The sequence below is a fragment of the Heteronotia binoei genome, chromosome 4 (genome assembly GCF_032191835.1).
Source record: "Heteronotia binoei isolate CCM8104 ecotype False Entrance Well chromosome 4, APGP_CSIRO_Hbin_v1, whole genome shotgun sequence".
In the NCBI taxonomy this organism is placed as follows: domain Eukaryota; kingdom Metazoa; phylum Chordata; class Lepidosauria; order Squamata; family Gekkonidae; genus Heteronotia; species Heteronotia binoei.
The window spans coordinates 139,357,690-139,382,864 of record NC_083226.1 but is presented as its reverse complement, the minus strand read 5'-3'; the positions used below and the strand labels follow the sequence as shown (position 1 = coordinate 139,382,864).

At 42.1% G+C, this 25,175-nt stretch overlaps 1 protein-coding gene across 1 annotated transcript in view; it reads left to right on the top strand.

The window, feature by feature from the left end:
• Positions 1-388: 388 nt before the first annotated feature.
• Positions 389-25,175, top strand: part of SERINC5 (serine incorporator 5) — a 64,961-nt gene continuing 40,174 nt past the window's right edge. The window contains exon 1 of the mRNA XM_060235877.1: positions 389-867. Coding sequence (XP_060091860.1) covers positions 841-867 — 27 coding nt within the window. The 5' untranslated portion in view covers positions 389-840. The remainder of the gene's footprint in view (positions 868-25,175) is intronic.

The window sequence follows — 25,175 nt, the reverse complement described above, 5'->3', positions numbered from 1 at the left end:
ACACTAGTTGGCTATTGAGACGTTTTATTTTCATTCAGTCTTGCTCTTCAATCTAATGAGTTGTGATGAATCTTGGTTCAAATATGTGTTCCGACAGCATTGCTAAGACTTCTGCTCCAACCAGATTTGCAGGTAGATATACTGTTTTTATTTCTTGGAGCCTGTAAGCCAATCATCGCCCCTGCTAGTTTAGCGGGGGGGGGGGGGGGCTTCCCTTAGCCACAGTAGGAGGGAGAGGGATTGCTCCTTCCCATATCCTCCATCACCTGTTCGGCACATGACACACTTCCTCCAAGGAGTTCCCACGTGCGGAAGTGAAGCCAGCCTGTCCTGGAAACCAAAGCCGCCCCCTCCTCTGGCAGACTGCGCGCAACGTACTCTCTCCCTCAAATTCTGGGCCCGGGAGGCGGCTGGAGCTCTGGCCTCGTAAAGCAGCGCCAAGTAGCCCCTTGGAGGGAGGAGGCGGACAGGTGGCCTCCGCTGGGCTCCCGCAGTCCTGCTCGGAGCCTAGCTTCACAACAGGGCAGGCGCTTGGGATCCTCCAGCACCGGAAAGCCTTTATTTATCTGCTGCTAAGCAAACTGACGACAGCGGAAGCTCTGCGTGTTTTGGGCTGGGCTCGAGCTGTCCACCCAGGCACCCGCCGTGGCAGGAGCTAAGGCATCGCGCTTCTCGCCGCTCTAGGGGGCGCGTGTGCGCTTTCTGCGCGCCCAGGCTGTGAGGAGGGCCTGCGTGGGGAACGCGTCGGCGGTGCCTGGGCTGCGTGGCTGGCCGCCCGCGCAAGAGGGAGACGGAGAGAGGCCGCGGTGAGCAGAAGAGCCCCGGCCGTCCCTGGCAAGCATGTCCGCGCCCTGTTGCGCGGGGCAGGTAAGGCAGAGCCTGGGGACCGCGGGGGCAGGCTGTCTCGGGCCGCTTCCTCTCCCCAGGCGCTCCACACGCAGGGGACAGCTGGCTTGCGTGGCGGGCGGCGGTGGCACTGGGGCTGTGCCAGTGCCTGTTTTGCGTCGGGCGGCCGCCGTGGCTCCTGCGTCTATTTCATTCGGGCTGCCCCCGCCCCGGCACTGAGATCCCACCTGGTGCTAGCAGCCTCGCCTGGCAGCGCTGCAAATTCTTGACCGCAGGAGGGACTACCGGGACTGGCCCTTCCGGGGCCCTTCCTTGACTCTCGCGCGGCATTGCTGGATGTGTCCGGCGGTCCTTGGTTGCCACCGGGGCTGTCAGTCAGGGCGAAGCTGTTGCTGGAGGAGCCGTTGGCGTGCCGCGGCCAGCCAGGCGCTGCTTTGTGAGCTGCCGCAGGTTTTTTACGCGCCGCTCCAATTTATGATAGGAAGAAGCCTGCGGTGCGAGCAAGAAGAAAATGCGCTTCTTGAGCGTGGGGGGTGTTTGAGAGAGTGCAAGCTTGACGTGACCGCGTGCAAACATACGCTTTGGAGTCTGAGGGGTGGTCGGAAAGTTTTTTTTTTTAAGAGTTGTAAATAAATAATACTATATATAGTCACAAACCTTCTGAGGAATTCTATAGTATTTTAAAACGCCAACAAGCTTACTGTGTTTTTAGTAGTCTAATTTCAGATGGTTAGTCTGTAGCAGGAAAACAAAAGGAGTCCACCAATACCTTCTGTAAAGACCAACACAGTTGCTTGCAACATTGTTTTGTGGGTCAGATACTCACTTTAATGCACTGAGATCTGACTTATGAAGGCTTGGGCTGAAATAAATTTTATTTGCCTTTAAGATGCTCTGCACTCCTGTTTCTTTTGTTAGCAGTAATCAAACTGAATTGGATGCAGACTACAGTGTATGAAATCTGGTATCATTCGAATCTATAAAGCACCATTGGGTTTTTTTATATATATATATATATAATGATTTGTATCTCCTAATGCTAAAAGGCATAGAGGTTTCTGTGGCATTAGGGTTTGTGGCAGTAGAGAGGGTTGCAGTGATAAAATAGGCCTTAGTAGATGTCTGTTAAATCCAGGGCTGCCAGTGTTATGTAGGAAAAACTAACCAAGTGGGGTGTGTGTGTGTTTGTTTTTCGTACTGATAAAACTTAAAAAATTAAGCACTGGTTTTAAGCTACAGAGTGCATGGGGGGGGGCGGAGTGTTGAGGAATACATAATTTTCTTGAGGAAGGGGCCTGTGTGTGTGAGCGGCAGGAAGCAGCCTGGTACTGTTGTTATGGTGGCAATGTCACCTTCTCTCCCTCCAGCCCACCAACTGGGATTGCCAGGTCCAATTAAAGAAATATCTGGGGATTTTGGGGGTGGAGCCAGGAACAAGGTTATGAGAAGCATGAATGAACTCCAAAGGAAATTCTAGCCATCACATTTAAAGGGACTATCTTCCCTCCATTTGCAGGTAATAGAGAATAGTGGTACCTTCTTTTGGGTTTCATAGAATTGGACCCCCTGGTCCAAACATTTTGAAACTCGGGGAGTGTTTTGCGGAGAGTCACCAGATAATATGCTGAAAATTTTGTGCCTCTGCCTCAAAAAACAACACCCTCCCCATATATCCATGGATTGATTCTCCATTATACCCTATTGGAACCTTGGTCTCCATAGGAAATAATGGAGTGCCCAGCAGACATTTTCCTCCCCCCCCCCCTGCTTTCTGATAACCCTGAAGCAGGGGGAGGGCTTCCAAACTGGGCGATTTCCTGCCTTCAACTGGGAATTGGCAACCCTACTACCAACACATATAGCTGTCATAAAAACATAAAAGCCCTGCTGTTTCAGACCAGTGGTCCATCTAGTCCAGCATCCTCACATAGTGGCCAGCCAGTTCCTCTGGAGAGCCAACATTAGGTTATAGAAGCCAAGACCTTCCCCTGATTTTGCCAGGAGTTAACTTTCCTGGGGATAGATATGGTTTCTGGGAGGAAGGGGAAAACAGGAAAAATCTGGGACTATTGGCACCATCCACCAATGAGTTGCTGGATCCAATTTCTTAATATTTTCTTACCGTTATATTTGCTGTGGACCTCTGTGGCTCCCTGTCTGATATGTAGTTACACCTAAATCTGTTGGTTAGTGGATGTAGAAGGGTGTAACTGTGGCTAGGATTGCACTGTGAATATGTTTGCTTGAAATTACCCATTAAGTTCTTGCTCGGAAATACCCATTAAGTTCTTCCTGGGATCCATTAGTAAAGTACTGTAAAAAACATTCCAAAGCCATTTTTTCCTATATCAGTGTTGTACTTAATTACAAAACAAGTGCTCTTCAAACGCTATGTTGTGAAATGGTTAATTTTTTAAATGGAATAAACATTGCTAATGGGGAGGGGTGAAAGTTAGAGCTGCCACAGTGGAATGAAGCGATGTTTGTATTCCATGTTAAGTGGCATTCTAAATAAGTCTAGTGTGTTTTTGCAAAAGAACCATCCCTTTTGCTGTTTGTAAATGTCAATAAGGGTTAGAAAGTAGAAGAAAGCCAGTTTAAAAATGAATGTACATCCTGTCCAGTTTAGGGGGTGGCATCAAACCACGGGGAAAATATCAACTCGTGAATGAATACACTGTTAAGAAAATCCATTTCACAATTTTTAAAAATAACTGTATAGATGTATTACACATTCTGCATATAGTTGTATATGGATTTGCTTTTCTTCAATGCCTTGTGCTATTACACATTTGAAATTCTTCTCCGCCTTCTGTCTAGTGATATTAGCGCAAGACAGTTAAACAGTTCTCCCTAGAGACAAGACCCATCTGTGTTGGGGGAGGGGGATGATTTGTGCCATGCTTAGATAAAGTGTGTTGACTGCTGAAACAATCAGTTGCTCTTGTCTGCTAGTACAGACACAAATAGGGCTGTTTTGAAATTGTTCAGAATATTTCCACTTGACTGTTCATGTTTTCAAAGCTAGGTTTACAAATTCCCCAGAGGAAAGAAAGCATTAGTTGCTATGAAGGACACAGCACACTGTCCTATTTCTTAAAATACAACAGCTGTTTGAACTCTTTGAGAAACATATAACTATTTTTCTACCAGCAAAGTGAAAAAGAGCACCTTTCGTTTTTGATGACATGAGCTGGAAAGGCTTAAATGCATTTTTCTCTAGTGAAATTATAGTATGTTAAGGCATAATGCAGACAAAGTTATACATTTGTAAGTCCTGTTGACTTTGTTGGGGTCAAATTGGCACATGCTTAACTTGATCCTCTGGAAATCTATGGGATGCAAAACTGCTCAGCTGGGATGTGCCATTAATGAAGGATCTCTGCTGGTGTGTTATTAGAAACTTCCTGTCTGTAGCACTGGGTGGGTCTAGTTCAACAGAAATACTGCTCTGCCAGTTGAGCCCCATGGTTTTGATCCTGTGGAAAATGACTATGGGCCATGTGTTGTTTGAGCTAGAGGCATAGCACTTGATCATAAGACAAATCCATTGCACATGTACAATGCTGCCATTACTTTGGTGAGACCCTACTGCTTCTGACACCTGTGGCAGTTGGCTGACCTCAATTTCAAAAAAACACACAAACAAGTTGTAGAATGGAGGTTCCAGATCATAGTACAACTTTTTAAAAAGGATCTGGATTGCAGTTTGTATGCAGAATTTTCACATGCAGATGCACTTTTAGCCTTTCTGCTTACAGAAATTTCAGCATTTTCTTAAGGCATTATTAAGGCAAGCATGAAACTTGTTTACATCTTGTGCATTGGAACACAACATTAGCCAACCCATCTGTAGAAGTAGCAACACCATAACTGAGTATTGTTGCTGAACTGGCATATTAATGTATCTAAGCAATAGAGTTATTTCAGCCCACTAAGTGCAAACAAATCTTTAGTTTAAGCATATCAGTTAGAAAATGCCAACCTAGCTGTCTGAATTTTTGAAATGTTATTCGGAACATTCTTAGGTTCATGCTTGAAACAGTGCTTTAGTATAATGTTCAGCATGCTTACAAAAATATGGTAAAATGCTTGAGCCAGTTTTAGTTAAATTCATGATGTCATAATCAAATTTGAACTGGAGACCGAATTAGCATAGACCACTAATGGCACAGCAGTATAGCATTTTCAGTGCTATTGTGCCAGAGGACCACACTAGGCATCTGTAGGTCTGACTGGTAGATACTGGCACCTCTTTAAAGTGATTTTAAAATGCCATGAGGACCAGATCAGCATCACAGGCTGAGGCACTCTCAGCCGGTCTGATATAGTGGTTAAGAGCAGTGGAGTTTATCTGGATAACTGGGTTTGATCGCCTACTCCTTCACATGCAGCCAGCTGGGTAACCTTGAGCCAGTCACAGTTCTCTCAGAACTCTCTCAGCCTCACCTACATCACATGGTGTCTATTGTGGCAAGAGGAAGGAAAGGAGATTGGAAGCTGCTCTGAGATTCCGAGTGAAGGGCAGGGTATAAATCCAACTCCTCTTTCTCTTTCCCTCCCTCATGGCTTATCAAGTGCCAAATCAGCTACAGTGGGGGATGCAGCTGTTTCAGCACTTCAGAAACCATGGAGACAGGAGAAGAGTGCCTCAGACTGCCACACTGCAGGCCCAGTTAAAATTGGTCCTTCATAGTATGTTTTTACAGCTTTAAAATTGTGGTGGTGTCCATGGGTTGAACCTGTAGACAGTGTCACATCTAGTTTAGCCCTGAGTATGCACAGCTTTTGATTTCTCAAAGAATGCTTGGACCAGATCTGACCTTGCACAAATAAGTGTTAGATTGTTGCTGCACCCTTGAGAACAGTAGATTTATTATGAAAATGATTTTGTACATCAGAACCTATCTCGTCCACTGTATCAAAGCTCTAACTTATCTCTGGTCAGTGAAATCTCATACTGCGATGAATTTGTTGGTCTCTGCAGGTTCCACAAGATTTGTTAGCTATAAACATAAAATGCCTACTCAGATTTTGCAAATTACATGGACAGCATGAATTCCAGTGGTTTGTTAAATGGATTTCTACTCTACAAAAAAAATCCTTAATGGGAAACAACCATGCTGAGAAGATGTTTGGCTTTGATAAACTGCAATCAAAGGAACTACATATAAGAGGAATGTGGCATGAAAATTTTAAGCTATTAGGAATAGCTTCCTGAAAGTGAGACTTGTGTATATGGAATGATCTCTCAAGGGTATTAGCAAATTATACCATCACATGGCATGCTTATAACCACCAGTGTGCTGTTGAGAAGAGCGCTTTTTCATTTCCAAATTCTATAACATTCTTTGAGAGTTACAGCTTTTCCCTTTGTAGCTGAGGCCATGACCATGTGTGAAATCTGCTAACGTGCAAAAGAGCAATTGAAAACATCTTGGCTCACAGATGGCTATCAGATACAGTAAACCCTACAATATGTATAGAGTTTGTACCTATATTAATGATCTAAACATGGAAATATTTTGTGTATATTGTCCTGTTGAATTATTGGGTAAAGAAAACCTTATGTGTAATCTTTAATTCTTTCTTTGAGTTAATATCTGGGACACATTTGTTGGAACAGGTCGGACCTTGCACTGATACATAAGCAACAGGTGTGATATAAATGTAACCATATTAAGGATCCACAAATATCATAATCAATAGCAACCATATATGAAATTCCAGCAACCAACAGAAAGGCTTGTAACAGGGAAAAGCTGCCAACCACCGCGTGCTCCTGCTTGATATAACATAAACACAAGATTGTCTCACAGGCAATCAATGTAAATTTTATTTGTCTAAAAGGCTTCTGTGCTGCTCCTCAGACAAAAATTCCACAGACAGCTAACAAGAAAAGAAAAACATAAACCTAAAAATCCTAAAATCACCAAATATAATAATAAAATTCCTAGGCATGTATGCAGAACAAAAAAAATTAAAATGTACAGTGTACTGGAGGGGGGGGAATCAGCTCCCTATGGTGGAATCAGCTTCCTATGGAGGTTCGGGTCTTACCAGGTTTGTTGCCATTTCAGAGGGCCTGTAAGATGGAGCTGTTCCACCAGGCCTAAGGCTGAGGCAGGTGGCTATTCCACCAGGCCTATGGCTGAGGCAGGTATTTTATTACACCATCTAACTGACCTCCCAGCACTGATTGCCATCTTGATTGCTAAAAATCGGGCCAATACAGTTGATATCTTTTGGACACCTAAGCTGTGACAAGTATGTCTTAATTTATGTGCCCACACCATCCATGCTGCCTTAAATTAATTCTGAGCTAATGGCTTAACCGTTTTAATTTCTTAACTGTTTTGACTGTTTAACTGTTTGGTTGTTTTACTGTTGGTTTTAATTGTTTTTCCATGTTGGAATCTGCCCTGAGCCCACTATGGGAAAGGGCGGACTATAAATTTACAGAAATAAATAAATATTCACCTTTTGAAGAAAATAGCTGGATGGGAATATATACATTGAACAGCATGCCCTTAACGCCAGCACCAACTGTCAAGAGCCTGGGTGTACTTCTGAATGCCTTCTTGTCATTGGAGGCCCAGATCACAAATATTGCCAGACTGGCATTCTGTCAGCTATGCCAGGTGAGGCAACTGGTCTGGCTCCCTACCTGTCCTACCCTGACCTAGCCACAGTAATTCACACAGCAGTCACCTCCAGATTAGACTACTGTAACTTGCTCTACATAGAGCTACCCTTGAGTCTGACCTCAAAACTTCAGCTAGAATGCAGTGGCAAGGACCCCACAAACTGCACATATTCAACCTGTGCTGTGTAAGCTGCACTGGCTTCCAGTGGAGTACCAGATCAGGTTCAAGATTTTGGTGCTTACCTTCAAAACCCTTAACGGTCTGGGACCCACATGGGACCACCTCTCCTGGTACATCCCCCAAAGAGCATTTCGCTCTGCGGATAAGAACTTGCTTGTGGTCCCCAGATAGCTGTCCTTGACCAAGGTCAGGGCTTTTAGTACCCTCACCCAAGCCTGGTGGAACTGTGTGCTGAGTAACATCTTTGCCCTGCAGAACTTAATGAAGTTTCACAGGGCCTGTAAGGCAGAGATGTTCCACCAGGCATTTGGTTGAGGACAGCGACAGCTTCCATCTGGCTGCACTCTTACTCCCCCCCCCCCGCAAGGCGGTGGCACAACTTGAAGTTTCTGACCACCATCTAATTAAGTTGACCATTGTAATTTTACTGTTTTAGTTTTATGTTAGTATGAATCTGGTTGTTTTATCTTTCGTTGTATACCACTCTGAGCCCTGTTTACAGATAAGGGCAGCATAAAAATCAAAACAAACAAATAAATAAAAGAAGCATTTGTGTTTGGAGACAATGAGTGTGTTAAAAATAACCAGTCAAGATTTCCAGTTTTTCTTCAAGTTTTCCACTCCAAATTTCCATAGGTTCCACTCCAAAATTCCACAGTTTCTTAAGAGCATCTTTTTCTTAGTAGGGTATGAACAGAATGACCTTCTGATTGTAGAAATCTGTCATTCTTGTGTTTATTTTATTTATTGATGTTATTTATAGTCCTCCTTTCTCACTGAGACTCTGGGTGGATTACATAGTGCAAATCAATGCAGTGGAAATACCCAGTAATATTAGTGGAGAAAAAAGAAAATCCTGTGCTGGGAGTTTATGGGAAAGGGATTGAACCTATAATGCCCAATATTGGAATGACTCTTTGTGGACACATTTGGAATACTATATAAAGCTAAGATCCTCCCATCTCAAAATATGTATCAGAGCTGCCAAAAAGGATATTCAAAATGATTAAGAATCTGGAGCAACTTCACTATGAGGCCAAACAAAAGAGTCTTCAGAAAAAAAAGATGATGGGGGAGGGATGTGAAGTAAGTTTATGAAAATATGCATGGGGGAGGAAAGTAGCTAGAACTCAGAGTCCCCAGCTAAAGCGGATGGTCAGCAGATTCACAATGTATGAGTTGGAGAACTCGCTGCCATAGGATATAGTTAGGAACTAATAGATCAGATGGTTTTTAAAGGAGATTAGGCAGATTCCTTGAGAGAAGAGGTCTGTCAGTGATGTTGGCCATTTTGCCTGCATGGGAATCTCCATATTCATAGGTAAACAGCATCCTGCTTGAGTGCATTTCTAAACATTTGGGTGTCCACTGTGGGAAGCAAGATGATGGACTAGATAGACTGTTGGTCTGAACCAGAAAGGTTATTTGTATCTTCTTATCTGCTTGGTAACACTTATTGAAATAGATACCAAGCTTGGAATAAAATCTTGCTGTTAATGAAATAATAGTGATACAATTCTGGCTGTCGTATGGGTCTCCAAGTTCTTGCTATGAAATGCAGGAATACTTTACAGTGCAAACTGTTATTGTCCTTTCAAGGCAAAATTAGTAACATACATCTAGTCTTCATGCTTCTCTAACCTCAAACTAGTAATCAGTTTCCAAGCTTTAATCTCTGCAGTTGGTCCAGTGGACATGATTTCCTGTCTTGTACAAGGAAGAACACAGCAAGGACTTTCTTCCCAAGACACAAAGCAACTGCAAGCTTAATTGCAAGGACCGTTAGTCTATCTCTTTCTGTTTGTGTATATTTTCCTTCAAAGAAAATATATAGATTATAGCCTGGCCTGGTGTTCAGCCTGCTCCATAATGGCTTGCATCTGCTTATATAAAAACATCTGCTGCATTTTACAGGAAACAGGATTTTACATTGGCTTTTGTGTAGTTTCTCTCCTGAGACTAAAAAGTTAACCTCTGTCTTTAAATAAAGCAACTGCAGTGGAAACTTGAGTTGTGGTTGTTTTTAGAATTCTACAGAATTCTGTTTATACAGAATAAAGACCAACACTCTTTCAGAGTGATGCTGTGATGAGGTGGTTTGGGGAGGCTGTAATGTGTTTTGTCAGGTACCTTGTAATATATTTAGCTATATTTACATGGGGGGAGGAAAGAAAAGAAAAGTAAACTTCAAAGAGACTGCCAATTTTTGGATCATATCCTTAAGTCAGTCCTACTCATTATGATTAAAAGCTAGATTTTTTCCTTACTGTAAGATAGTGTAACCAGCTATTTATGGCTCTGCTCAGCTATGTATGGCTTTGAGCACTGTGCTGGATTCCTCATCTGATGAAGTGTGCTTAAGAGCACACGAAAGCTTACATTCTAAATAAAAATTGGTTGGTCTTAAAGTTGCAACTTGACTCCTGCTTACATAGTGTAGCGTTGGGGGGGAGGGATGGTCTGGTTTCTTGGAAGTTTGATTCTGTATATTAGAGAGAGCTAATTTTGAAGAAAAGATTACTTGTTAATTAATGTGTCACACTTGTGATATAGGGAAAATCCACACCACCAGCAGCTTGAGGAGTTTCCCTATGCCTGTCACTTTTAAGAGTTTCCTAAATCCAGTAATTTTGAGAATTGTGTTTACTTCCTGAAGTAGCCATGTTTCTTCCCCCTTCCCCATGTTTAAAGAAGAAAATTTAAAGGGTAACTTCAGTACAACCTTGAAATGTTTGGTGGGGGGGATCAGTTTGTAAGCCACTATTTTATCATGTCAGATGATCAAGTGATCTCCATGGATTGCTATTTTGGGACTTACTGTTGTATGGAGAACAGAAGAGCTTTAAAAAAATTATTGCAAATTTTATAATTTAAAAAAAACAAAGATATATATATGGAAAGGAAGAAAAAGTATACAGAAATTAAGAATTATAAAGAAAAAATGTCTGATTTTCTCTATGACAAAAAATAAAATTACAAATTTAACATTTAATCTATTATTACCAAATCATAATGATCTTTTCCCTATTATTCACAAAAAAACCTTTCCACTCAATTATCAAATCCACAAGTCATCAGTTCATTTTTTTCTGTCTCATGCAAAAAGTCTATAAGGCAGGGGTGTCAAACATGTGGCCTGGGGCAACTGCCTGTCATCTGCTTCCTTCTCCCTGTCTCTTCTTTCCTTCTGTATAACAGATAGCTTTGCAAGGCTTGCTCAATCGCACAAGAGCTACAGAGCAAAACCTCTGTTTACTCATTGGCTAAGGATCCTCCCTTGGAGAGGAAGGGGGGAAGGCAGAGCTTGTTTTTCCAGGCTCTTTCAAATGCACAGCAGAGCTATTGAGCCAGGTCTCTCTCCTTTCTATTGGCTGAGGCTCCTCCCCCTCATCCCCTGGGGAAGGAAGGGAAAAGCCACAGCTTCCTTTGCCCAGTTCCCAGGATCCCATGGGAAAAATACAAAGAAAGCACGTTTAAGACCAACGAGAGCTAACGTTTTGAACATGTTTTAAGGGTTTTTTTAAAATTAATTGTGTTTGCCTGTGTCCTTTATAAAGTTTATATCTCTGCTACCTAATCTTAAATAGGGACACACATGGCCTGGCCCAAAATGACCCATCCCAATCCAACATGGCTTGACCCAACAAGGTGCCATTTATGTTAGATCCAGCTCGCAAAACAAATGAGTTCGACACCCCTGCAAGGGGTTTCCCATTGGTAATAAAGGTAGATAGTGCCCTCTCTGATCAAAGCAGCAAATTTAGCCATCTCTGCAGAATTACGTAGTTCTTGAGGATGCAGTCCTGTGGTAATAAGCTCCTTTACTACGGTTGCAACTTTTGTGTAAATTTGTATATTATTCCTCTATAAATCTTAGTTTTCTATTGCAAATATTTTGTAAAAAGGCTTTTTAAAATCTTGGCTGGTGTTCTGCTCCTCTGTTGTTGCCTGAATAAATCTTAGGAATAAAAGCAAAATTACAGAAATCCTCTATACATGGAAGAATTGCATTCTACTCTGAAGCTGCCATGAATAGTTTCATTTGTCATTAAGAAGCAGAAAGGTTGTGGTGTTCCCATAGAGTTATTTCTAATCTCTCTTTTTGGAAGATCATGATCATAGTTATTCCCTGGTCACCTGTTATGAGTAACAATTGGGTAAATAAGGCAGGGATATATTCATAAATGGAAGCTGTCCCTGGCCATCAACTTGCCATAAAAGATTAACAGGTGTGTGTGACATGATGATATCTTATAGACAATAGATCTGTCAAAATCAGTAGTGTCTACTCTGGCAGCTGTCATCCATGGTCTCAGTGGTCTTTCACATCATCTACTACTTGATCATTTTACCTGGAGAGGCTAAGGTTTGAATTTGGAACCTTCTGCATGCAGAGCAGAAGTTTTCTGCCACTGAGTCTCAGCTCCATGTGGAAAGATGAACTCTTAAAATGATACTGGCTTCTATAGACTTACATACAAAGTCCATCCCTGGACCAAAGGAGGCTAGGTTGCGGCTGACATGAGCGAGGGCCTTCTCGGTGGCAGCACCAGAATTGTGGAATGCTCTCCCAGAGGCCATAAGGGCCCTGCGGGATCTCTCTGCTTTCCGCAGGGCCTGTAAGACCGAACTGTTTCGACAGGCCTTTGAGATCTAATCGGGAGAGAGCTGCCACCCTACATCATTATAGAGTACTATGTGATCACCACTTATATTATATATTATATTGTAGTGATACAGCACCATAAAATGTTTTTTAAAAAATTTAAATTGTAATTATCTTTTATTGGTTTTAATCTGTAAAAATGAATGTTATCCGCCCTGAGTCTGCTTTCGGAGAGGGCGGGATAGAAATTTAAAGTAATAAATAAATTAAATAAATAATAAATGTTCCAGTTGAGATTACATTAAGTACGGACTTTCATACGCCAACTCTTATAGAGATTAACTGTACTGAAAACACACGATAAGAAGAGAGTGAAAGAGAGAACAGATAATATGCATGTAATGCTTGGAAGTGGGGAATGCAATGGCAAACCACCCCGTAAAAAGTCTGCCATGAAAACGTTGTGAAAGCAACGTCACCCCAGAGTCAAAAACAACTGGTGCTTGCACAGGGGACTACCTTTACCTTTTTTAATGCTTGGAAGGCCTTGCAAGGAAAGATATTTTTAAGAAACCATAACTTAAACTGAGAGGAGGAAACTGGCCACAGCAGTGATTATTAGTGTTACTATGATATCCTAAAGCTAGTGGTTAAAGGCCTCTGCAGTTTCCTGTCAACCTTATTTTCTAAAAACTGGCAATGGTCATGTACAGTAGATACCAATTGGCTATTGTCCCTGGGTCCAGGACACAGCTCAGAACAGGCCTGTTAAACAGCATTGTACTCCAGTAGAAATTATTGTGTGGCTTGTGGAGTGTCTTAAATGAGTCAGTTCCTAGATTCCTTAAAAGAGTTCAAGATGAAAAATATAAACATACTTGAGGTCAGTAGGCTTTAGACTGAAATCACATGCGTTGTTGAATTCAGTGAGGCAGGAACATGTTTGAAAACTAGCCTTCTTGTCTGAGTATCAATTAAAAAACCTGGCACAAACTTATTCAAAATTGCCTTTTTGTTTGCGTATGCACACCAGCAGTTGAAGTGGGTCTAGAGAAGCACTTCCAGTAGCATGTGGTGAATTCAGTCTTACTCTCCAGGATTAGGGTGTGGGTTTTTGTTCTTTTTCTTTAGTTGTCTGGCTTTACTCAGTTTTCTGGAAGATATATGCTTTTAAACAAAAGAACTCTAGTGAGTAAAGAATTTGCCAATTTTCAGCAGAAGAATCTTTCTGTGTTTTTAACATGAACATAAAGCAGTTATTCCAGTTGCATGCCAGTAACTTTTAAAGGGTTCTGCTCTCACTGTGTTTTTGTATTTAATATTCTCAGACAATGCAAACACTTAGGGATGTTTTTCAAAACTTTTGTGAGATTTCCAAGCATGCAGCTCTAAGATGCCTATGTTGCATGTGACTTGTGGGTTGTATTAACAATACCTATGTTTTACCCTTATCCCATGTTTATCCTTACAACAGCCCTGTGAGGTAGGTTAGGCTGGGAGGTAAGTGACTAGCCCAAGGTTGCCCTGTCTTTATTTGATAAACTGCATTGGTGTTCCAGATTGATGGGCATGGGAAATCTTGCCTTTCCTTTCCCTTCAGTGGCTGCCAGTCTCTTCATTCAGCATTAGGGTTGCCAAGTCCAATTTAAGAAATATCTGGGGACTTTGGGGGTGGAGCCAGGAGACATTGGGGACAGAGCCAGGAGCAAGGGGGTGCCAAGCATAATTGAACTCCAAGGGAGTTCTGGCCATCACATTTAAAGGGACAGCACAACTTTTTAAATGCCTTCCTTCCGTAGGAAATAATGAAGGATAGGGGCACCTTCTTTTGAGGCTCATAGAATTGGACCCCCTGGTCCAATCGTTTTGAAACTTGGGGGGTATTTGGGGGAGAGGCACTATATGCTATACTGAAAATTTGGTGCCTCTACCTCAAAAAGCAGCCCCCCCAGAGCCCCCAATACTTCTAGATCAGTTCCCCATTATACCCTATGAGAATCGATCTCCACATAGGGAATAATGAAGTGCCCAGCAGACATTTCCCCCCCCCCCCCCATTTCTGGTGACTGAAGCAAGGGATTGGCATCTCTACTCATGAGTTGCTGGCAACTTCTTCAAAGTAACACAGACGCACCATCCCAAAAGGAAGCCTTTCAATTGAAGACTGAAGCTTCGGAGGTGGAAAGTCACATGGGGGCTGTGGGGGCAGGGCTTCCCTTCGCCAACCAGCTGACTGGGGGTGGGAAGGATCCTGGGAAAGCGGGAGAACCCCCGCTGGCAAGCCTATTCAGCATTCTTGTTTCTCAATAAGTTTTTGTATGCATGAGGTATAGTTGTCTCCACCCCCATCTTCATGTGCTAAGAGAAACAAACCAGAAGGGTTGCTGTTGATAGGATAGGCTTGATTAAATTCTCATAGTATCTTGCCCTACCCAGCAGCATGTACTGTTAAGAGAAATCCAGCAAGTACCATCTCAGCAAATATTTCAGTGAAATTATTGCTGTTCAGTAAAATGATTGTACACAACTCAAAAAACAGGTGTAGGCACATTGATATCTGTGTTAATTAAAACTGGCTCAACTAGTTATTAAATGACATGTTTGAAAGCAGAGACTTTCATTCTCACCTTAAGAAGGGAGTAGTCTTTACTTCTCTGTCTAGTGTGCCAGGTGTAAGAGAGGCTACTTTTACAAAACTTTCTGCTTGTAGGCCAAGTGTCACAATGGTTGTTTTGCAGATCTTTGAGCCCAGGAAGCAACAGCTGGAACAAAGAAACTGGCATGCACTGCTTTTCTGAACAGATGGTTATGACAATGATATGTAAAATAACATTTTATTAAGTACACTTTAATCTCCTGCTGCCTCCAAGAACCTCAGGGCAGCATACATCACTCTCCACTCCTCCATTTCATCCTCTCAACAACCCTGTTAGTTAGGCTAACTAGAGAGTGAGAGAGAGAGACTGGCACATGATCACCCAGCAGGCTTCAGGAAAGTAGGGATTCGAACCTGGGTCTACCAGATCTTTGTCCATTGCTACAGCCACTGTAGCACATGGGCTCTCAGCATTAGCTCTGTATGCCATGTATGGAGTTATACATTCTACATCATGTGTATAACATGTAACCAGTAACCTTGTTAGAAGAAAAATACCATGTCAAGTTATTTTACAAAAAAAAATCAAGAGGAATAGCTGCTTTAGTCTGTTGCAGAAAAATAATATCAGTCTAATGACTCCTGGTTTACATGGGTCAGTCTAGCCCAATCTTGGAAGTTAAGCAGGGTCAGCCCTGATTAGTACTTCAATGGGAAATCACCAGATTAATCCAGAGTCACTATGCAAAGGCAGGGAATGGTAAACCACCTGTGTTTGTCTCTTGCCCTGAAAACTGTAGGGATCACCATAAATCAGCTGAGACTTGATGGTATTTTCCACCACCAGTGACTCTTCAAAGTCTTAATCCTTTGTAAGTTTTTGTGAATCAGACCTCACTTCAATAGATACATCTTATAGCTGATGAAACTGAGCTCTGACTCACAAAAACTGATGCAGAAATTTTTTTTTGTTAGTCTTTGGACTCTAGTTTTATTTAACTAAAAATAGTAACAAAACCAGATTAGGCTAGTTTAGGCATGCCCAATGAGATTTTTCTTCCCTTTGAACCACCCTATGTATCACCAGCTACTTTAGAGATTATTTATTACTTTAAATTCTCCTTGTTCACAAGAGATTCCCCTTGTTCACAAAGTAGCTTGCTGTGCTATGGGAGAGCTGCTGTTGATAAAGCACCACTCCAAAACCCCTTTGGGCACACAGAACTAATTGCTTGTTTCTTTGGAAATCTCCCATCTTTGTGTGTGTGTGTGTGGGGAGGGTGGATCTTTTATAGCATGATTCCTGCATCTGTTTAAAGGATTAAACTTTTTTAAACCAAAGAATAAAAGAATTAGTAATATTGGTTTTACCAGCAAAGCCTGCTTTGTTCTATTGGCATATGCAGGGATTCTGGGAGAGTTGGTTCAGTTTCAGCAAAAAATGTGATATCTTGCTGTTAAAGGAGCTGTAGCCTTGGGATAAAATCCTAGTTTCTGTGTTTGCACAAGAAAAGAATGAAACTGCTGGGTGTGACTTTCTTCCCCATCTGCAGCCTTTCTGCTTTTGTGTATTAAAATGTCTTCTGTTCCAGTTACAGTGAGCTTCACACAAGCACACACAAAAATGCAAACTAGAGTGGAGGCTGTTTTCTACTAAGGAAAGTAGTGAAGCTAACTATGAAAGTATCCCCTGATTGCTTTATCACTGCACTTCTCTTGCTGATTGCAGTTGTTGTAAACTCAGTCTAAGCAATGCAGCATAATGAGCTTTGAGGATGCTGAACTGCTTTGTATTCATGCACCAAAAATACCTAGCATGAGCTGTTTAAAAAAAAAAATCTGAAATATAAAATGAATCTTTAACAGCCATACAGTGCCTTTAAAAGAGGTAGGGGGAGGGGACTTCTGGTATGATGGTGTGGTGAGGCAGAGCAACTTTCCCGAGCTCCGGGAGAAAGCTCTGTTTGGTAGGCACTAGAGAGGGCTTTCAGTTCAGAAAGCACCTCTTAAAGAAGCGTCCAGGGATGCTTCGCAGTCTGGGGAGCTGGTTGGGATTGGCGGGGGGAGTGGAGGCTTTCCCCTTTAGTCCTAACTTTTCCTCTGTCCGGTGCCTATCAACGCTTCAGCGTCCAACTGGGCCACCGGATAGGAGCCGACGGGGCAGCAATGCATCTCAAGAAGAAGTCCCCGGAGTGGCAGTAATTTTTTAAAAATTAATTCCATTTGGAGTAGAGCACAAAAAGTGAGTTACTGGCTGAAGAATTGTGGAGAAGAACTGGGACGGAAGCGGCGGTGGCGAGCAGAAGAGAGGGCGAGAACAGCAGAGGAGAGGCGGCGGTGTTTCAAGCACTCAATGAGGTTTTCAGTGAACGGGGAACGGAGAGAGAGAGTGTGGATTGGAATTGTGCAGATGGAGTAGAAGGAATGATGGTGTGCTGAAAGGAGAGAAAAGAGAGGAGGCAGAAGGCAGAAGCAGGTTGAAAAAGAAAGCGGAATGGATGGTGGTGACAGAGGTGGCGTTAGTGGCGGTGACGGTAATGGCAGCGGAAGTAGAAGAAGGCAGAAGAACGAAGGTAATGGCGATTGAAGGAACGGATTTGGAGTAGAGACAGGACTGAGCAAGTAAGTAAGAGAGGACTTGAGAAGAGAGAGGACAGACTTAACTAGAAAGTTATTTGTGGAAGATAGAAGATTGAAGAAAGAAGATTGAAGGAACAGAACTTTGTAAAGGGGGGAGAGGCGGTTCTTAGTAATAGTTCTTATTGCGGCTGCCTCTTCCCTGAAGATTGGATTTGTGACAGTGTAATAAAATAGAACTCTGAACAGTGAGAAATTATAAGCAAGGTGTTATGGAACAGGACATAAGAAGGAAAGAGTGGGAAGAAAGAAGAAAAGAAGAAAAGTGGACTGAGTTTTATATTGTATAGAGTTGGTGATATTATAAGAACTTTAAGGAATAATGTATTATATTGCTTATAGGATTAGTATAGATGTATGAAGTACCAAGAAACAGAAAGTGATTTATTAATTAACTTAATAAGAGTGATTATTTGATTTAGGTAATTAATTGTATTAATTAATTAATTAGGTGATTAATGGTGGTGGAATAATTATAAGAGGAATAAGGGCATATTAATTTAGTGAATGAATTTAGTGAATGAAGAGTGTGTTGGATAGGAATATTGAATTTTGAATTAAGGCAAGAGATTATAAGAGATATTGGAAATAGTGAACAAGGTCCAAGAATTAATACTAAGGTTGGAGGTATAAACAGTTGATATTAATGGAGACCAAAATTAAGAAATATGGTCAAGGTACCCCGCCAGGGGTGGGGGGGGGTGGAATTAGTGTCATCATTTGTAAGTCAGGATGCCCTGGAAAAATTGCAAAATATCATGGTAGCAGGTTTTAAACAAAACCAAGAAGCTTTAGAGGAAATGAAGTCAGATCTGATGGGAGAGATTAAAAAAACTAATGAACAAGTAGAAGAATTCCAAAAGCAACTGTTGGCAAACACACAGCAAGTGCATAATGTATCAGCCAAGGTAGAAAAGTTAGAAGAACAAGAGAAGAAGGCAACTGGTATAGCTCGGGAAAATAAGGCAGAATTAGAGGATAGAGTTGTAAGACTAGAGATGGATAAGGAGGCGTATGTATTGCGATTTCAAAATGTTCCAGAGGAAAAAGACGAAAATATAGAAAGCAAGATTATTGAAATACTAACTACAGACGAAGAAGAAGAATTGTTAGAAGAAGGAAAGAGAGAGATTGATTGGGTCAAAAGAATTGCCTCAAATTATACAAGAAAATTCAGTTTACCAAGATAAGTACAAGTCAAGTTTACACATATTGCAACGTGTGAGAAAATTTTAAAAGAAGCAAGAGATAATGGTTTAAAATGGAAAGACAGAAATATCAAAATTTTGAAAGATATACCCTGGGCAATAAGGCAGAGAAGATTCGGATATAGAAAGTTAACAACATGGCTGATGAAAACATTATTTACAATTTAGGTGGCTGGTACCAGAAGGAATCTTTTTTGTGTACCAAACTAAGAGATATAACATAACTTCATTGGAAAAGATGGAAGAATTTTGGGAAAGATTTGTTGAACCAAGTAGCCGTGAGTCAGAGACGGGAGAAGACCAAGAAGAAGAGAATGGATTCAGTAGAGTAGATGAAGATGAATTTCAGAAAAAGAAAAGAGAAAGAGTAAGGACAAGACTTCAAACAAAAAAGGACCAAACAAAAATACTGGATAGTAATGATGTATTAGGATGACTCCTATGACAGGGTTACAGATAATATCGGTAAATGTAAATGGATTAAACGAGCCAGGAAAAAGACAGAGGATTTTCCAGCAATTGCAAAAAACAAGATCCCAGATAATTTGCTTACAGGAGACACATATTAAGAAAAATAATACAAAATACCTGCAAAATAAAAAATTGGGTCTGCTTTATCACTCATGCATTTGGGGGGGGGGGAGGGGAGTAGCTATATATGTGCAGAGGCACATAAAATCCAACTGGTTATATAACGATGAAGCTGGGAGAATTTTATTAATAGAATTAGAAATAAACGGAATTAAAATGATTGTGGGTAATATTTATGCTCCTAACGATAATCAAGAGAAATTTTATAAGGTATTACATGAAAAACTATTGGAATTTGGCTCGGAAAATTGTTGTATTTTTGGCGACTATAATGCTGTGTTTGATGCAAAAAAAGATAAAAAAAATTGAGAAACTGAAGCTTAAAAAATCTCGTAGTATATTACCTAAAACTTTCCTTAAAATGGCTGATGAATTCAATTTGATAGATGTTTGGAGAACGAAAAATCCACAAATGAAAGATTTCACCCACTACTCCCAAGCCCATAGATGTTGGTCGAGAATAGATATGTGTTGGATGTCCGCATTATTAACACTATCTGTCAGTCAAGCAAGTATCCTGCCAAAAACGTATGCAGACCATAACCCGGTACAAATAAATTTGGTAGACTCCCAGAAAAATTTCTGCTGGACTCTGAATTTACAAATTTTAAAAGAAACAAAATTTTTGGAAACAGCTAAAAAAGAGATAAAGTTTTTCTTTGAACATAACTTGAAGAAGGATACAACAATGCATGTGGTCTGGGATGCGTTTAAAGCTTTTTTCAGAGGAATCGCAATAAGTTATTCAGCAAGAAGGAAGAAAGAATGAATGAAATCATATAATGAATTAGTAACAGAATTAGGAGAACAAGAGAAACAACAAAGAGTTAGGAATACAAAAGAAATAAAGGCAAAGATTTTATCTATACAACATGAAATAAATTTATTGCTTACGGAAGAATTGGAGAGGAAATTGAAATGGGTGAAACAAAATTATTTTGAAAGTGCCAACAAGACTAGCAGGTGGTTGGCGTATAAGTTAAAGAAAGAAAAGGAAAAGAAGATTATAAGATCTCTTAAAAATGGAGATAAAGAGGAAGTCACACAAAATGGTCAAATGAAAGTAATTATTCAAAACTTTTATCGAAATTGTATAAAAAACAGGAGATCTTAAAGCAGCCTCAAGAAGAGTATATTGAGAAGGTTAAGATCGGACAATTAACAAAAGAGCAACAAGAAATGTTAGAGAAGCCTATTACGGTACATGAGATAATCGAAGCAGTTAAAAAACAGAAAAAGAATAAAACACCGGGTCCAGATGGACTTCCAATTGAATTTTTCAAATCATTTGAGGATGTCTTGTTAATTCCATATAAAAAGGTGATAGAAGATATACAAAAAACTGCGGTGATGCCAACATCCTGGAAAGAGGCATTGATTTCATTAATTCACAAGGAAGGGACAGACCCATCTGATATCAAAAATTACAGACCGATCTCACTTCTAAATAGTGACTATAAAATCTTTGCGGTGGTTTTAGCAAACAGGCTAAAAAAGGTAATTCCTACCATAGTACATGAAGACCAAACAGGATTTGTACCGGGAAGGCTAATGAGGCAGAATGCAAGATTTATTTTGAACATCATAGAATATTACAGAGAACACCCCGAGAAGCAACTTGCGGGTATAATGTTAGATGCAGAAAAAGCGTTTGATAACATTAATTGGAACTTCATCTCAAGATCCTTAGCAGCGATCGGCGGCGGAGAAAATTTTAGAAAATTAGTAGAAGCTATCTATACAAAACAAAACGCGAAAATAAAGTTTAATGGATGTACTATGGATTTGATTGATATAGAGCAGGGCACTAGACAAGGATGCCCCTTGTCGTCTCTACTTTTTGTTTTAACTTTAGAATTTTTAACGAAAAAAATAAGAGGATGCTAAAATCAGGGGTACTAAAATTAAGAATGAAGAATTTAAAATTCAGGCTTTTGCAGATGATTTATTATTCATATTGGAAGATCCTAATTCATCTATTGTATACTTGAAGGAAAGATTAAAACAATATGGGGAAATATCTGGATTTAAAGTTAATGTACAGAAAACTAAATTTTTAACCAAAAATATGGATAAAGAACAAATTGCTTAATTAGAAATTAAATCTGGGTTTAAATATGAAAGGAAAATAAAGTATTTAGGAATTCACGTGACAAATGATTTGAAGACTCTATACCGAGATAACTATGAAAAAATACTCAAAGAAATTCGAATCGACCTAGATAGATGGAAAGACCTCCAAGTCTCACTCCTGTGGAGAGTTGCCACAATTAAGATGAACGTACTACCTAGAATCTTGTTTCTATTTCAGATGGCTCCAATTATTATTCCAAGGGCATTTTTTCAACAGTTCAATAAAATGGTCACGATGTTTATATGGCAGGGCAAAAAGCCAAGGATAAAACTAAAAGTCCTACAGGACAGTAAATTAAGAGGAGGGCTTGCATTACCTGAATGGAACTTATATTATAAGGTGTGTTGTATGCTTTGGATAAAAGACTGGCTAGTAATGGAGAACAAAAGATTACTGTTACTTGAAGAAGCAGGACTGGCAAAAGGTTGGCACAATTATATTTGGTACCATAACCCTTCGAAAAACAATATTTTCTTGAGACATGAAATAAGAAAGTCGATTTATAGAGTGTGGATGGAAACTAAAAGTATGTTGTATTCTTATTCTCCATTCTGGTTATCACCTGTAGAGGCTACTATGCATCCAAATTTGTATGATTGGGAAAATCAGTATAATTACGAACTTTTATTAGATAATCAAAATAATTTGAAACTAGATGATACTGTAAAGCTGGATTGGTGGTTAAAATGTCAAGTAAAATCGAGATACCATAAGGATAAAGAAAAAGGTTTTCCCAATAAGTTAAATGATTTTGATACAATAATCCAAGGTAATCAGAAACTTATTTCAAAAATTTATAATTGGTTACTTCAAATTAAAATGCAAGACAAATTGGTGAAAGAAAGTTGGATAAAATGGCTAGAAGATTTTGGTTTTAATATTGATTTGGTAGAATGGGAAAAAGTTTGGAAACAAAATCTAAAACTGACAAAATCAGCGGTTTTTAAGGAGAATCTGTACAAAATGATGTATCAGTGGTATCTCACTCCAGAAAGATTAGCTAAAATATATCCAAACTATTCGAATAAATGTTGGAAGTGCAAGAAAAATAAGGGGACTCTATATAAGGGGACTCTATATGGGAAGGAGGCAGAGACAAAACAGTGCTCGGCCCCCTTCCAGTCTGCGTCCCATCCCGAGGGTGGCAGGTAGTGGGGCTAAGAGGGAATGCCAGTTTCCGTCATTGGTGTTATGTAATGCCAGGTCCATAAACAATAAGACCTCAATCCTTAGAGATTACCTGCTTAATAAGGGGACTCTATATGGGAAGGAGGCAGAGACAAAACAGTGCTCGGCCCCTTCCAGTCTGCGTCCCATCCCGAGGGTGGCAGGTAGTGGGGCTAAGAGGGAATGCCAGTTTCCGTCATTGGTGCCAGTTTCCGTCATTGGTGTTATGTAATGCCAGGTCCATAAACAATAAGACCTCAATCCTTAGAGATTACCTGCTTAAGCAGGATATGGACCTGGCTTGCGTGACCGAGACCTGGGTGCGGGACGGAGAGACGGTGGCTCTCTCCCAGATGGCGCCCCCAGGCTACTCGGTCCTTCACCAATCACGGACAACTGGCCGGGGGGGAGGGGTGGCGCTACTCATACGGGAGGATTACTCCTTCAGGGCTCTCCCGGCCCCAACGATCGAGGGCCTGGAATGTGCCGGTCTGGCGTGGGAGGTGGGGGAGGGGTTGGCGATTTGGCTGGTGTACCGTCCGCCTAACGCACCAGCCAGCGCCTTACCAGCCCTGATGGAGGCGGTGGCGGGCTGGGCGTTGGAGTTCCCAAGGCTTATGGTCTTGGGTGACTTCAACGTCCATGCAGACGACGCGGCCTCCAATCAGGCGCTGGACCTGGTGTCTTCCATGGCGACACTGGGACTCTCCCAATTTGTTACCACCCCCACGCATCAGGCCGGACACATGTTGGACTTGATCTTTGCGTCCGGGATTTTGGTGGACGGTATCGCAGCAGAAGCGGTGCCATGGTCGGACCACCTAGCCCTCAAGGCCCGTGTGGGTGCGCCGCCTCAACCCTGTATGGGCGGCGAGCCTATTTTGGCTCGCCCGCGGAGTCTGATGGACCCTGACCGGTTCCAAAGGGCTCTGCGGGACCCCTGGCCCCCTAGCAATTCCCTTGATGACCTGGTAGAGACCTGGCATGACAGGCTATCCAGAGCCATCAACGAGATTGCACCCCGGCGCCCTCTGCGCCCCCGTAGCAGGCTGGCCCCTTGGTACACCTTGGAGCTCCGCCAGCTGAAACAGGGGCTCAGACGACTAGAGAGACGGTGGCGGCATACTCGTGACGAAGCGACAAGAACATCCTATAGAACGTTTATGAAGTCTTATGAGATGGCAGTCAAAGCCGCAAAGAAAGATTACTTTGCGGCTAGGATTGCATCTGCAAATTCGCGCCCGGCACAATTATTTAAGATAATTGAAAATTTGACCAATCTGCCCCAGGGCAGACCAAATATGAGAGAATTGGAAATAGGCTGTGAGGCTTTTGCGAAATTTTTTGCAGATAAAATCTTGTCACTCCGCCAGGACTTTCCTGCCACATTGGATGCAGAACAAGAACCCGGGGCTCCGTGCCTGTCTTCTGAAGTTATCTTGGATCACTTCGACGCGCTCAGTCTTGGGGAAGTCGACGAAATTCTCTCAACTGCACGCTCTACAACCTGTGACCTCGATCCATGCCCCTCCTGGCTAATTAAATCTTGCCAGAGGGAGCTTAGATATCCTATACGGGATATCATAAATAGATCCCTCTTGGAAGGGCAATTCCCAACATCTTTGAAAGAGGCTATGGTCCGCCCTCTCTTAAAAAAGAGTACAGCAGACCCGGCCGAATTGGCGAATTATCGACCGGTCTCGAACCTACCATTTTTAGGTAAGGTTATAGAGAGGGCAGTAGCGTCGCAGTTGCAGGGCTTTTTGGATGACACTTCCGCCTTAGACCCTTACCAGTCCGGCTTCCGTCCGGGTCATGGGACGGAGACAGTGCTGGTCGCCTTGGTGGATGACCTCCAGCGGCATCTGGATCGAGGCGGCGTGGCGGTGCTGATGTTGTTAGACCTGTCGGCCGCGTTCGATACGGTCGACCATCAGCTACTGGCCCGCCGGCTCGCCGACACAGGGATAAGGGGGTTGGCTCTACAGTGGCTTTCCTCCTTCCTTGATGGTCGGGGACAAAGGGTGGCAATTGGGGGGGAGCTGTCCCGGAGGCACCCCCTAGTGTGCGGGGTGCCACAAGGGGCAGTTCTCTCTCCGATGTTATTTAACATCTACATGCGCCCCCTTGCCCAGATTGCCCGGAGGTTTGGGCTCGGGTGCCATCAATATGCGGATGACACCCAGCTCTATCTACTAATGGACGGCCGACCTGACTCCGTCCCAGAAAGCCTGGACCTAGCATTGCAAGCCGTGGCAGGTTGGCTCAGACTGAGCGGGCTGAAGTTGAATCCAACAAAGACAGAGGTCCTTTGCTTGGGTCGCGGTGCCCTGGGAAGGGAAATCCCCTTGCCGATTTTTGACGGTGTGCAGCTGAAAGCGGCACACAGGGTCAAGAGCTTGGGGGTTCTTCTGGAGCCTTCACTATCAATGGAGGCACAGATAGCGGCCGCTGCCAAGTCCGCGTTCTTTCATCTTCGACGGGCGAAGCAGCTGGCCCCCTTCCTAGAGCGCCGTGACCTAGCAACGGTGATCCATGCTACGGTCACCTCGAGACTGGATTA